At 37.6% G+C, this 16,029-nt stretch overlaps 1 protein-coding gene across 1 annotated transcript in view; it reads right to left on the bottom strand.

Annotated features, from left to right (window-relative positions):
* The window catches only part of THBS2 (thrombospondin 2), a 37,773-nt gene that overhangs the window by 2,594 nt on the left and 19,150 nt on the right, over positions 1-16,029 (bottom strand). Inside the window, exons 13-21 of the mRNA XM_074818560.1 lie at positions 15,792-16,010; positions 12,445-12,552; positions 10,519-10,678; positions 8,960-9,078; positions 8,105-8,339; positions 4,807-5,034; positions 4,089-4,360; positions 3,046-3,143; positions 666-805 (exon numbers count right to left, since the gene is read on the bottom strand). Of these exons, the coding sequence (XP_074674661.1) occupies positions 666-805; positions 3,046-3,143; positions 4,089-4,360; positions 4,807-5,034; positions 8,105-8,339; positions 8,960-9,078; positions 10,519-10,678; positions 12,445-12,552; positions 15,792-16,010 (1,579 nt within the window). The remainder of the gene's footprint in view (positions 1-665; positions 806-3,045; positions 3,144-4,088; positions 4,361-4,806; positions 5,035-8,104; positions 8,340-8,959; positions 9,079-10,518; positions 10,679-12,444; positions 12,553-15,791; positions 16,011-16,029) is intronic.

The following is a 16,029-nucleotide window of genomic DNA, read 5'->3' as shown; positions in this document are numbered from 1 at the left end:
TAACTGTGGTTGCTTCATTTGGTTAGGAAGTCAATCACACAAGAACAGAGCTCCATCATGATACAGTACAGGGATGCAGCACAATGTTTCCTCTTCTGCATTTTCCTACAAATGTGAGGACATTTATATAGAGATAGGTATCTATCTGCCTAGAGACACACACATATGTGTATGTGCACCTATATATCTAAATGTATATAAAAAAATCATATGTAAGAAAACCTGGGAAAGCATTTTCTGTATTTCAAAACATTTTGGACAAGGCACTACAGACAGACATGCTCATTAGAAATATCTGCTCTCTCCTTCATGCCTCTTGAAAAAGGGGTGATCCAGAAGTAGCTGTCTGCCCACAGGACACACTGAAATAGCCTACAAAGGAAAGTAGATATACAGAGAGAATTCTAAGCGTGTATCTCACTCAGACATTTCTATCTCATTTTTTTCAGGTGGGTAGTATTAAACATCTGGGTTTTGTTATTCAAATTGAGCTTACTATCAGGGCAAAGGGCATTCATGGTATTTCAACAAATCACGGTTTACTCCGTGCTATGAGATTACACATTGCCTTCAGTACTAGAGAATACTTTTAATTTCCATATTTCGTGCCTTCTCCACAGGTTATCAAAGGCTTCAGCATTTTCCAGACATTTTCTGTAACTAACCTCTGCATTCATATTTGAGGTCAGAGAAATAAACCATCTCTTGAGAGAAGACAAAAAGACCTAATCGTCCACCAGCAAAGGTTGTATCGTAAATTGGTCCAGAATCCACCATGACTTGTTTCCCTTCATACACTAAAACTCTGTAAAGAAGAACATAATTTACATTGGACAAGAAGGATAATGTAATGTCTGCTAAGGGCTTTTAACAGTTCTGAAGAACTGAAACAGAATTAATTTCAACAAGGCATCAGAAAACCCAACTTCATTGTAAGGATCACTTCTCACGCCCACCTGGCTGTTAGCCATAACACATTAATCAGAAGCAGTGGAGCTGTTCCATAAGAAATTTTATGGACACCATCTGCAAAAGATTTCCTAATTCTTTATTTAGAGCAGTCTTGTCTCCTGGAATGAACTTATGTCATGTATATTGATAAGCTCCTGTCCCTGTGAACTCAGAGGTTAGTGCAAGACCCTGCCACATCACTTAGCAAAGTTGTCTTTACAGCTGTGTGAACAGCTGATTTATTTGTCTTTAGGTGCAAGGGCCAACATCAGAAAATGGCAGAACCATCCCTTTAAAGTCAAACAAAACATTATTTGGAGACATGTTGAATCTCAGTTTCAGACATTTTAAGAGCTTAGTGAAAGCTGGAAGGATTTGGACACAAACAGCTAGACAAACAATAAATTAGAAAAGAAGGAGAACTTGGTTTGGTTTTTTGTTTGGATTTTTTTAGGTTTTTTGGTAGTGTTTCAAGCATCCACCCCGCAGCCAAAAGACTTCTAAAGATGTCTCTTCATTCTCCTTCTCTGTCAGATAGACTGCAGTTCCTTGAACTTGGATTCTCCATTTCTCATGGGAGACTTTGAGATAGTCGAGGTTCTTAGGCTCTCAGTCTCTTAAAATAGCTTTTAGGCCAAATGAGAGATGACTCTATAGTCTGTAAATCAGAACAGTGTCTGGACAAAGGGATTATGGTCCTGCTTCGACTGACAATACGTTAGTTATACAAAGAAAGATGGCTTCACATGAGGATGAATACATTTGAGCAACTTCCTATAACTCAGGGACAGATTTCTGCTTAGGCAGAAATGCATGTCCAGTACTTGCTCTACCTTGAAGTGTTTTATTTTCTGAAAGGTGCCCAAAGACAAGTATGAAACTACTTCCTGAAAACAGTATATAATGGATGGTAAAAAGAACAGCAAAAAGAATGACAGGTTTTCATTCATTCAACGTAATTCTCAAAATTTCAAGAACCAAAAACATATGAGAAGTGTTTAATAAATTATTCATACCACCAGAAAAATTTATGCAGCTCTAATCATGTTAATACAAAATTGCTATTTCTGTACAAATAAAATGGTTTTATGACTATATTAGTGAAATAATTGAGTTTATTTATTTATTTTCTATAAAAACCCCCTAAAGAATGAAGGAATTTAATGCCCTGGACCTTAGAATTTCTCATGGTAGATTAATGGGATACCAGTTGAAACATGCTTTGTCTGACACTAAGTAGATTCTGAAATGGTAACAGCAACATGAATGAGAAACTCAGGTTTCGTTTTGACCTCTATCAGTCAGAGCTTTGCACTGCAATACTTTGATGCATAAAGAAACTCTTCTTTCCAAGAAACAGGTAACTTAGTAACTCAGTCTATCCAAATTTGTCTACCCTTTCTCTTTCACAGTCAAACGAAACTCTCCTGGCTCATAAACACAAACAAGACATAAAGAGGTAAGGTCAGCCTCTGTTCCATGAAAAACATCCTTTACAGTTACAGTTAGTAGAAGATAAAATTAACATGGACAGTTAATTCTCATTCTTTGGAACATCAGATAAACAGCTGGGCTCTAAGGAAAGTCATGTGCCATAGCTCCTTGTTGTGTGCATTACAGATGTTCTCATGGCTACTTCTGCAGCATCTCATATAAGCCACTATGGGAGACAGGATGCTGAAGTAGACAGGCCGTTGGCCTACTTCCCTGCAGCAATTCTGGTGTTTCTAATTAATTTCATTCATTCAAATTCCAGAGGCTGGAGACGAATCTCGTGTTCTAATCTTGCTTTGAGTTTTGTTCAGGAATTTTTGGTCCCTTTACAGAAGGGCTATTGAGAAAGATTTTTTTTTTCTTTAATTTAAGAATATTTAGCTGATGTAAAAATTGAACCATCCAGACTAAATTAAATACATCTGAAAATGAAAATAACTTATTCTAAAGATAACAAAATGTCCCTAAAATATCAGAACAAACTGTTACACAAGTATCATCATTATCAGAACAAAGAAACTGATAACATAGCTCTTATATCAACAGAGACTAAAAAGTTTTGCTACTAAAAAAAGAGAGGGGTGCGGAAACATTTCTTACTTTATTAATCCTGTTTTAGGCCTATGAATCAAATGCCACCTGTAAGCAGTATAATCTTTCCAGCCAATGTTCTTGGGATCATGCCACAAAGTACGCACCTACGGTAGGAATACAAATGCCTTATTAGAAACAGACTGCTCCAGTAACTCTACATCCACTATAGCAACTGTACATGCAGTCAAAGCTTACTTGCTGCCGTGCATGAAGCTGAAAACAGTGTTTAACATTCGATGATATGATGAACAGACCTCTCTTATAGGGTGAGAGTAATGAAAAATTCTGTCTTAAATTATTGATCATTACTCATCTGTAGTGTCATAGTTGGAGTCACCGAAGACCATGACAGCATCAAACCTAACTTCCCCTAAGAAGTCTTGCCTCTGTTTGTACATACACACCCACACTGACAGAGTCAGTGCAACTTCTCCTATCAGTCCAGGTACAAAGGAGGGGACTGCAGCTTGCACAGATGTTAGTGCCTGTGGCCTGCTCCTAGAAGTCTCTCACACTCAGTCAAGGTCTTTTTCCTGCAAGGAGCTCCAAAGCATGAAATTCCTATCCCTGTGCAAAGCCCCACTAACTTCATTTCCAAAAGGCACAAGTTTCTTCCACGGCTGGGCCCTAGTTGGAACAGCAGCAGTTTTCTCTCTTTGTTTTCATTTCTTTTGTCTTTGGCTGTGACTGGTTACTGAACTCTAAACCACATATAATTCAAACAAGCTGGAATGCCAAAGAAGCAAGCGCGAATACAGAGGTCACAAAGGATTTGTGGATAACTGAGACCTCTCACTCCTTTTTCTTTGGACCACACCACATCTTCCCTTTTATACATGTAATTTTTTCCATTCATAATCTTTTATATGTGTAATGTTTTCTTTGAAACATAATGCAAATATTATTATTGACACCAGTAATATGGGAATTGAAGAAAAGCTGATAAATGTCTGCAAAAATTGAGGTGTGAAAGGAAATTCTTTGAGACACCTCCCTTCTTTTTAAAATACTAGTCATGCATTGTTGGCCTGAAGTTTTAAATCTCTCACCTGCCCAGGTGTGTTCCCTGTGTGCCAGAGAGCATTTCTCAAGTGTTCACCAGTACCAGTTGTTGAGTTCACTACTTTGAGCGACACACCAGAATAGCCATAAGCCCTGGTGGGTTTGTCCTCCCAGTAGGTCTGAGTGACCTGCTTCCACATCAGAACATAGAACCGACTGCTGGACTGGTAGCCAAACACAAAGCCAGCATAGTCATCATCACGGTCTGTGTTAACATAGAATGTCCCACTGAAGTCAACGGAGCTGAACTCATCATAGCCTGGGAGAGGACAAAAGAGACAAACCATTGAGTTACAATGCTGGGTCCGGCCACCCACACCCAAGAGTCCCAGCTCTATCCTGAGTTTTGCCAGGAGTCGTAAACTAGCTTTTTCAGTTTCCTTACCTGTAGAAAAGGCAGTAATTATACTTGCCTACCTACCGCATGGATGCTTCTGGAGAGAAATAAGTTGTTTACAAGGGGCGTTGACGACAGCAGGCACTATGTTTATATCAAGTTCTTCAACAGTTATTGTCAGTGATGAGATGAATGGTCAAAGGCAAACAGCACTAAGCTGTTTTTAATTTGGGCATATACACTGTCCCCATGTGTCAGTCCAAAGCTTGCAGCACCAAAAAGGTATGTTTATCCACTTTTTTTTTTTTTCCTTATCACCAGATGACTGGTTACTTTTCCAAAGATGGTGGCTGACATGTGATACTCACCTACAGCTATTCCAGGATCAGAGTTGGCAGTCTGCACCAGTTCCTTGCCTTGGTGGCGAATAACCCAGTTGGGATCAATCTGAGCTGTTCCCTTGGGGTCCAGGGGGACCATCTGGAACTTTCGGAAATCAGTTTCACTTATGGCATTGTTTTCAGGACATACATCATAAATATCTGGGACATTGTCATTGTCAAAGTCATCTTTGCAAATATCACCTCTGCCATCACCTATAAGCAAAGTGAATAAGCAAATGAAATTGTTAGCAATTTGTCCAACCTTCCTAACAGCTCTCCCACTGATGGAAGAAATTTATGATATATATGTTATTCTCTTGTTTCTCAAAGAACACTCCAAATGACTCCAAAGAAAGCCTCATTTTCTGAAAGTCCATTTGAAATGTTGCTGGTAATGACCAGAAGTCATCAACTTAGATCAGGGCCAAAATCGTTGTAAATAAAACTGTCCTGTCAGTGGTTTATGACAGTGACCAATCTGGTCCCAGTCTACACGCTGCTTTGGAATCAGGGTGGGAAAAGTTGGAAGTCTGCTGTGTTGATGTAATTCACTAATGTTTGTATTACATTTTCAGTTTGATTTGTCCCATATGTGGATACAACGCCACATTCTAATATGTGCAATGTAAATGAATTCAAACAATAGTGTTAAACTGTTAATCTTCCTGCCTGTTACTAAATCTTTATATACTATTGAAGATACTAAACTTTTTTCAGACTCCTTTTATCTCTGTCTCAAGATTCCTTCAGCAACAATCTATCTAAGGTGCTACAGATTGCAGAAGTGTCATGTTTATGTCAAAAAAAAGTCGGAACAGTATTGCAGTAAAATATGCATACATGTTTAGTCACTCACTTGCAGGTAGAAAAATTTGTAGAAAAATGTAGCACTGCAGAAAAATGTAAGAAAAAAGAAAGAAGAACTGTATCCAACAGGACTAGCCTTGGAGAAATGGAAATACTAAGTTTCGTTACATGAATAGCAAGAAGATTTTTAGAGAACTTAAAAATACATCCATACAGCCCAGCTACAGTTGTGCTTCTGCTCAACACTTTTACTACACTCAATATTTAAAAAAAAAAAAAGAAAAATTATTTTCTTTCTTAATTACCCATAATATTGCTGGAAACCAGGAGATTTGCCTTGATTTGCCTTGAATAGTAGGTAGTGAAAGGAGGCATTAAAAAAAAAAATCTCATTGCCAATGCCACTGTTACTCAGTGGCATACAATAGTACAAACACCTGAAATAAAGTAGGAAAAGTTGGCTAGACAAGTGTAGAAACAAATACACAAATGCTCCAACATTTACAACAGAAACCACTGGATATTACACTGGGTACTAATGTAAAATCAGAACTGTTAGCTAATTTGTTTCTATCCTCATGTAACTGAGCATCTGCTTTTTTTAAAGTGTTTGTGACTGCTCTAAGAACATGGGAATTAACACAACGGAAAACAGCAATGATCCAGCTCATTCAGTACTGACCTGCTCCACAGACAAATGGAAAGCTACATTACTATGCCTAACCAGCACAGCATTATCCAAGTATGAAGCTTTCAGAGAGAAAGCTGAATGAGTTTTAGGCAACAGCCAAAAAACAGTTAGAGAAAGCTGAAACATCTAATATCTCAAAGACTTTCTGCAGTTCAGATATGTGGTAAAACGGTCCCATTTTCCACCCTGGCTATCAGCCATGGGGAACTCCAAATCCTGACCAGCTGCATACTCCTGCACCTGTTCGTCTTAGTACTTATTGGAGAAAAGAGAATTAATTTCCAATTTTATTCCCTTTGCCAATATCAAAGAGGTAATTCTTGAGTCACAGAAGAATCTAATTATTCACTGAAAGTCCTGCTGATGTTCATTTGGTACTGAGCAGCTGCTGACAACACTGATTCCCTGTCAAGGAAAGTTAGAAAGCATTTGTTTACCCAGCCATGTCCAACAGCTCTCTCCAGGGCTTCAACTTTATATGCTATAGCTCACATCTTCAAGAGTGTGGGAACATCTTTTGGCTTTATTTATCACTTTTCCAAGATTTCTGTTGGGCCTGCTGCTAATGATATTGATGAGCTAGCTAAACTGTAAATTTACGCTTTTTGTGAATCCTTATTCCATACATAAATGTAGTCTCCCTTGCAAGATCCAGGTGACAGACGACTACAAGAAACTATTCCAGTTTGGGGGCACCCTTATTCTGGAATATTTCTCAAATCAAGGGGCTATTCCAGAGATTAGTAAGTACAAAGACATTCCAAATACATAACTGGACTGAAGGGTTAAGTACTTAAGTACTACTGCTGTCTACCAACCAGAAACTTCCTACTGCCAGCAGTTGTCTTCCCAGGAAATCAGTCAGGGCTAAGGTTTTTATCCTTCTACATGTGAATAAAACCATTCTGTGTAGGTACTAAATTCTGCTTTCAGTTTCACCAGTGTAACCATGGAATAACTCCAGCAAACTGTATAACTCAGAACAGAAATTTCTCACCTGTGTTTATTGCAAAGGCCGTTACTTGTAGACATATTATGATGTTTTTCAAAGGATCATAAATTACATTTATGATGTGAAACTATCACTATTTCATTATTGAAATACTGCCAAGCACAGAGTAGAACTGTCTGAGAGTGACCAGAAACATTTTACTACAGTACTGGAGAACAGAACAATTACATATCCATTTTTTAAACTGTGACATGTAGATCATCAAGACATGTTTAAAGCTACCTACAAAGCAAATTTGAGAAAACCTGCTCAGAAATCTTTTTTTACAAAAGTAGTTAAAAATTAACAAGAATTTTAGACTTAAACCTGGGAAAATAGTCTGTTTTTCAAAATAAAACAGAGCAGTAAACCATATTTTTTCCCATTTTAATTTTCAGAAGATAACTTGTTTTGAAATCAAAGCAGCTCATTTTTCATTTTTTAAGAAATTTGAATTTCAAACTATTTTAAATATTTTGCCAGATTTTTAATATTTCAACTCAAAGTGAAAATCCGAAGTATAAACAAATTAAAAAATAAATTTCTTTTAAAATTTGTTAAAGATGTCCTTCTATAAATAAGTATGTGTGTGTTTGAGCCCCTGTCCCATTAGAGGCTCCTAATGCTCTCACCCTGGACCAAACTGGCCAGTTCAATTCCACTGAAATCCACGGTGTCTCGAATGTCAAAAGCAGCTCAGTTTGATCTGAAGTCTTTCTCTGTCACGTATTAATACTCCAAGATCAGAACTGGATACGAAGAACTAAACGACATTCACGTGACATTGTTCTTACCATCAGAGTCCTCCTGCTCAGGGTTGTATCTGAGGCGACAATTGTCCCTGTCATCCGGGACACCATCATTGTCATCATCAGGGTCACAGGCATCGCCTTTACCATCTTTATCATGGTCAGCCTGATTAGCATTGGGGATGTAAGGGCAGTTATCCTGGTTGTTCTGGTGGCCATCTTCATCTATGTCCTCATTGTTGTCACACTGATCACCAACAAGGTCATTATCTGCATCAGTCTACCCAAAAAAATTTTAAAGAGTAAATTTATTATTGTTACTAAACACAAAAGTACAGATAGCTTGGTACATAATTTCTCAACACTCCTCTTCAAGGATTTCTCTGGAGACAAGTGATATCATGATGACAACCATGCTTAAAGCATAAACATAACTTCAAACTAATATGGCTACTTATTCTGCTATCAGTGTATAAAATCTGGTCCCCAAGACATTTCCAGGGCAGGTCTTTGGACACAATCTTCATTGCTCTCATTCTAGACATCACAGGGGAGTGTCAGTCTGGGCAGCACATTTTCCGATTGCTTCTATATACTTCATGTTACTTATCTGCATGTGGACCAACAAACTTGAGCATACCAAATGCAGCCCTGAGGCTGTACTCACTTGCCATGGGGAAAGAAGACAGTTCAAAGGCTGGACCATGGATTAAAGGCATCATCACTCTATTTCCCTTTCATCTGACAAAGAGATCTGACAACCTGAGATGTGAAAACGAGCAATAGAGATCCACCTCTTCAGCTCTACAGTAAACAGGGACTGATAGCAATTCCTGTGTTCTTTTAGAACTCTGCCCTTGTTCTGACATTACCACTAAGGAAACTGTCTCTAACATTTACCTGGTCTGGATTATGCATCAATGGACAATTATCACACTGATCACCAACTCCATCACCATCTGTATCACTCTGGTCTGTGTTATAGACGTAAGGACAATTATCTCGTTCATTAAAAATGTCTATGAGGAAAAAAAGAACAAAACATTGAAGAAATTGGAATGATATAGCATTCAGCACAGACAGCCATAGACTGTAGGAGTCACCAGTAAAGAAGCAAGGCTCTTAAGAGGTTCATATACTTTCTGATGCTACAACATGAAATAGTGAAAAGGTGAATATTAGAAAGAAAAATTATGGCATCAATTCCACTTTTCTTGTTATGATAAAGTCTCCTATATGCATTTTCTTAAGGAATTTTGTTAGAGTAAGGGCTGATTATATCTTAAGAATTCAGCCCTTTTTCATAGAATAACAGATAAAGAGGTGGAGTATTTTTCTTTTTAAATAATTTGATTTGGGTTTTCTTCCCACACTGTAAGAAATGACATCAAATGCACAGCTATATCATGGTGGAATTTCTGAAGAGTTTTGTATAGGAACAACTGCATTAATGGTCAGCTGCCTCAGCACTAAATAATTTAATTTTACCAAAACAAGTGCATCATTTATTGTACGGCATGCCAAATTTTCAAAATAAACTGTTCCTCCTCAGAAAACTTTACTATACAACCAACAATCTCCTTCAAAATTATAATACATTGAAAAGAAACAAAATCAAGACATTTGTCTGGAAAGGATACAAAGACCCTTTCCTACATTATATGGTCTCTGGATATTTGCATAAGCTTTCAGCCAATAACATATGGTTACATTTTAGATCAAATTAAAGAACTACCATGAGTACTACTAAGAATCTGATAATCAGAAGGATGAGAGGACTTCAAAATGTTCAAGTCAGATAAGCATCCAAAAGTTTAAAACGTTACTGAAGGAAATCCAAAACTACATTTCTTCAGTTTCTAGTACTTCTGGATCCTCATAAGTTTGAAATGCAGCAGGGACACAATTTCTGAAAGACTTTTCCCCCTCCTTAATTCTGATCAAATCTGGGTCATATAGGCATGTACTGGTAGATGAAATAAACACCTTTAATAATATTTGAAGACACATAAAAATGTGTATTTGGATTACTGTGGGCTTTGCATTACATTCATAAAAAAGCAGATTAATTTCCTACAGATATTGTTTTAACCATATGGATGTTCTGATGTTCTTTTCCCTTCCTAAAAAAAGGAAAAAAAAAGTCAATAGAAGTGTTATATTAGACCCTGATTACTTTGGAACACAGACAAAGGAAAGAATTTTTTTTGAAGATTACACTGATAAAAGACTTGCTGTGAATTATTTTTCAATATTATCCATTGTAGTCAGTTAGGGACTTTATCGACAACTATACTACACAGGACAGATGAACCTCAGTCTTCTTGTTCTTCTCCTGCATTTTTGAGCTGCTAGACCCAACTTTATTCCATGTATAAAAGCAGGTAGCCCATCTTACTGGATGTAAAACAAAAGTGTACTTGTGGAACAGCACTTAATTCTCAAAACTGAAAGCATACCATCTCCATCAATATCCACGGCACATGAGTCACCCTCCCCATTATTATCTGTGTCAATCTGAGCAGGGTTGTGCACATAGGGGCAATTATCACAGCGGTCACCAACTTCATCCTTGTCATAATCAAACTGACGAGGGTTGAACAGAAGAGGGCAATTGTCCTAGTAAGAAGAAACAGATTTCAGAATATAAATCACAACTCAACATACTACAAAGTGGTAACTCTTCCTGTTCATCTTGGACAGAGGCCAGAAATCAAAATATTAAACCACTATTTTTTGGATGGACAAGCTGTACCTACACTGAAGATCTTGGTGGTAACGGGATGGCATCTGGACAGACTGGCTCACTGTCTGTTTTGGTGGTTTTGTACAAGGCACGTGAAATATGTTACATATCTCACTAGGAGAGCAACAGGTGTTTTAAATTGGATCTGTACTCAGATATTTCAACAGAAGTGTATCACTGGTACACGCATTTTTTAAAAAAAAAAAATCAGAATATGTTGCAAAATCAGGCCAGTTTCAGCTGCATATTATATTTTTTTTAAAAAATAGAATTGTTACTCTGACTTTTTTGGAACTATTATCAATATTCTCACTTTTAAACCGCATATTTTGATTTTACAATTTAAACAAGGATTGACTTTTTTTGTGGGCTGTGTTATATTACATACAATAATAAAATGTACAAAGTTGCAAAAAGCAAAGTTAAAATGGAATGCCCTCCTTGACCCAAAATATTTTTTCCCTGAGACCATTCCTTTTAGTAGAATTTTGAAAATTTCATTTCAGTTTAGTCCCTAATTTGAAAGTCTGCCAGAACAAGAATTCTTATGTTTCACACATCCCCAGATAACACACAGACTTTTGCACAGGCATGAGAAAATACTCAGTGTGGAAAGCAAAGAAGAACAAAACCAAACCAAAGCAGTGGGAGTGAGGGCGACATCACCGTCATGGAATCTGAAGGGAGGTCATATGGAAAAAATCTTTAAACTACTTTTCCTCTGCAAAAGCAAAACCTGCTTACTAGGAAATAATTTTTTTAGCACAACATTTTAAATTCCCCTGAAATACATTTTATGTACTCAAGGACAAGATATAGTGGCAAGTCAAAATTTTATACTGCTATAAAACTTCTGGCTACAATTTTTCAAAGACATGTTCTGAATCATATTATTTTATCAAATGATTCTTTGGGTTTTGAAATATTCCAAACAGAGGCTCCATGAACACAGTTCCAACCCAACTTTAACCATCTGAAGGTCTAGAGCGTCTAGTCTTCCTCTGATGGGAACAAAGAGGAACACTAAATTCCTAAAACCAATTCACTCATCCTAAACATGTTCAGAAAAGGCAGGGTGAAGCCCACTCGGAAGGTGTCTCTGTCCTTTTGCTGAATGTACAGGGAGAACAGGTTTAGACTAACTGCCTATCTTTTAGGCTCTGCAGGTAAATGAATTTCAGTCTTGTGGTCAGATCTAAAGGAGGAAAGTATGAATCAAGCTAGGTACTTTTCTTCTGTCATTTCCCCTTGATGCTGGCTCTGTTTATAGTTATTATTCATCATAACTTGTTTCCAACATACCTCAGATATATTTACCAGTTTTTATCATTCTCCCATTGCAAAATAAAAAAAATCCAATACCACTTACCATTAAACTGTTTTCATGCACACAGCTGAACCCCAAACTGATACAGAGAACGTAATTCAGCCCCCGGTTCCCCAGGCTGCTTTGCTCCACACAGTGCTACTCTCCTTTGACCCAATACAGCTTTACTGTGCACCAGAAATCATTCAAGGAAGGCAGTGCAGAATAACTCAGATGAAAGTCTGAACAATAAAGCTCTCATCTATTGCAATGATTTTCCTTAAAACAAAATGTTTAGGTCAAATGAACTGAAGACACAGAAATACATCTTACTTTGTCATCTTCAACACCATCATTGTCATCATCCTCATCACAGGCATCTCCTTTGCCATCTTTATCAAAGTCTTCTTGACCAGAGTTGGGCAGAAGGGGGCAGTTATCCTAGCCAAAAGAAATAATCAATAGATTATGTTTACATTATGTCAGAATGACTTGCCTGGGCAGAAGAGTAGATATGGTACACCAGACACTATAAAACAAGAACAATCAATCACAAATAATTTTTAAAGTGCCTGTTTGTTTGCTGCCAAAGATAGTAGTTCATTTGATGCTTTCATATTGTAAAGTAAGTGAAATACATCTGCAAATCATTCTATTTCTCAGCTCTCCTTCTGTTAAAGGGATGTTTCCAGTAAATTTTAGATGAAACTATCTGGCAGAGAACAAACACACCACACGCATACACATGCACTCTTACATCAACTTTTTATAGACAACTCATGAAGTATGTTTGAAGATTACATATAAAATGACCGGGTTTGGTTGACAGAAAAATAAAGATACAAGCCAGGAGATGGTCTTCAGAAATAATTGTTCATATGGAAAGTTACTGGAATGAAATAGTACACAACAATGAAGGGGAACATTGTAAGAAAGGGTTTTGAAAAACATGCTTTTATACTGTTCTGCAAAACAGTAACTTTGCACGCCCAAGCTCCTATGGCTTTGAAAAAAGGCAAATGTATCTCTATTTTGTATCACAGCTTTGTAAAGAACGATTATTTTAAAGGAACAAATCTTAGGTTACACTGAAAAAACAAGTGAAATAGTTTGCCAAACTTTTAACATGTATTCCTTTTTAAAACACTAAAGTCAACTAAAAATGGATTGCAGTTCTACCACTGGCTAAGAATAAATAAATCTATAAAAACCCACTTTGTTATTCTCACTTTTTCTCACATTATGTTCTACCTCAGACCAAAACTGAATCTTCCCATAAAGTGTAGAAATATCTCTTGTAACACCACCCTAAGAAAATGAATATTATAGTAAGGTTGCTAGCCCTGTTTTCAATCTCAGTGGTTCTAATAGTAAAGATTATTTAAGACAAAGAGAACTGGAAAATTTGTGATAAATATCAAAACCCCAATGCAACCCAAACTGTTTTATGACACTTTTTTACCAAATACCTGTGAACAGCCTTGACTGTCCAACTCAACACTGATTATCAGTGATATAAAAAAAAAATAATTTTGAAACGAGTCAAAGCTTGCTAAGATTTGTTTTTTATTATTATTTACAAGTACTTGCTTTATTCATATAGGTTTGCTTAGATAGTAAATTAGTTTTCAATGATTATCAGCTGAAGGACAGAAGTTTTGGTTTGCTTTTTTTAAAATCGAATTACTCAACTAGGATATTTCATAATGAATATAAGGACCTGAAAATATCTGGTATTTTTAGGTTGTTTTTTTTTTTTGGGGGGGGGGGGGGGCGGGGCACAGCCCTTAAATGAAGTACTTGTGTCCATTACATCAACACATATATTATAGAAACCATGAATCAACTTTTGGAAACAGTGTTTTCTGAATGGGTTCAGCATGTTGGGTTTAATGAAAACTAATCATTTGCATTACATCTTGAGTCAACATGTTGCAGATTCTGATCACAGTAACCAAAAAAGAATGTATGAACTGCAATCGCTGAATTGGCTGGATCCACAATGAACAGACATGAGCTATGGTGAGAAAAATCAACATCTGAGGCTCAAATTTCCATCAATGTCTGAAACTTCTGCTGATAAAGCCCAGATTCACAACTTCAAGTGGATTACACCTGAGTGACTTCTGATTCTCTCAAACAGCCTGATTTCAAACTTTCCCAGTCTCTCGATCTGTATTTGATTTTTTTATCTACAGTGGTCTAGAACTCAAGTCATTTTTGCATGTCTTTCCTCATTTTTTAAGTAGAAGTTATTGTGCTAGAACTTCATGAGAGTTTAGAGGTCGATCATTGTAACATGGAGAAGGAGAAACCAAAATGTTTCAGTTCTAAAGGAAAAAAAAAATAAACCTAAACACCTCAGAAGAGAAAGCATTGCCCTTGTAGCCATGATTAATTCAACAAAATACTTGAGCACCTGCCTAGTGAAAGCATATAGGCAATCCAGTGTTGTCTGTGGTCCCATGGACAGGCATTTGAAACTGGGCATGTGCTTATGCCTTCTGCTCAGATAAAGCTCACCCCAGTTGCTTAATTTGCTGCTTCAAACAGTGTATGCCCCTCTGTATTGTGCCTGTCATTCAACCATCAGTGAGGCCACCACTCAGAACTGGCATCCAGGGAATTACCTGTTGGGGGTGCCTTCACCCCTCAGCTATTTGGGCCATTGTTAAACTGATGGACCTGGAACAACTTTCAGCCTGGTTTTGCACAGCAGTGTAACTGCATCAGGGTGAGACATCCAAGCAGGCTCACCATTTCTGAGCAATTTCCACTGGAAGGAAACTCAAGCCATGGAGCTAAGGATCACTTACTGCTTCAGATGAGTACAGAACCAGGTTCTAGGGAACATACTATGGTGGGCATCCACTGCTAAACCTACATACCACCATTTTTAGGCTCTCTGATGCTTATTTTCTCCTCGGTGTATAATGTTTCATTTTTCACTACAATGGCATGGTTGCAGCAGCAAGAGTGGAGAACAGTCCCCTGCCAGGTCTAGAGCCAATGGTGGCAGGTAGGTTATTCTCCTCAGGAGGGTGAAAGCTGGGACTCCACATCTCTGAAGGGTAAGAGAGGCTGAATCTCCCATCTCCTCCCACTGAGCTTTTGCAATAAGGAGAACTCCTCTGTGTAATTACTCGTATTCATTCCTCTTAGGTTCCTATTGCCAAAAATTATCTCAGGCTCTGAATCCAGTTTTCACCATGTGACCTACTTAACTCTTTAAAAGGAAGGGGTAGTTCAAGAAAGAATTTGAAACTGTAGACCTTACCTTGCTGTCAGTGTCTTGTTACAAGCCTTGCAGGAAGGATTTCATACTCACCTGCACCCAGAGATTCCTATTTAGTTCTCACTAACTGCATGCTCCACACCCATGCTTTAGGCAACTCCTGCTCAGTGTGCTAACTCTATTCATAAGCATCCCAACCTTCCATGTATTCTGAGTAGGAAGAAATCCAAAGCAGGGGACTCTGGAATTCATTCTGAGGATTCCTTACTGCATTTAGTGCTAAGTGATTACACATTTCACAACATCTACGAAATGAGCACGCTGTAACAGTCAAAGTTTAATGAAATCAACCACCAGCTTGATGCTGAAAAGTGTTATTCACAACTATTTAGGAAAAAAGACAGAAAGTTTGGTTATGGCATTTTTATCAACCTTTTTTGCTTACCTTCACACAGTGATATGTTGCATTAGCAGCACAGACCAAGTTATTATTAGGCCAGCCATCCAAATCTGAATCCTCACCACAGATGCGTCCATCACCAGCATAACCTGTCCTACATTCACATTTGTACATAGGATCACTGAAATGGCCCAGATAGATGCACTCTGCAGACTTATGGCAGCTGTGGGTCTTGTCCTTGCATGGATTCTCAGGTTCACAGACCTGTAACAGATAAGAGTGT

Source organism: Strix aluco, chromosome 3 (assembly GCF_031877795.1).
Source record: "Strix aluco isolate bStrAlu1 chromosome 3, bStrAlu1.hap1, whole genome shotgun sequence".
NCBI lineage: Eukaryota > Metazoa > Chordata > Aves > Strigiformes > Strigidae > Strix > Strix aluco.
Note: the sequence above shows the minus strand (reverse complement) of the source record. Positions and strands in the feature narration are given on the sequence as shown.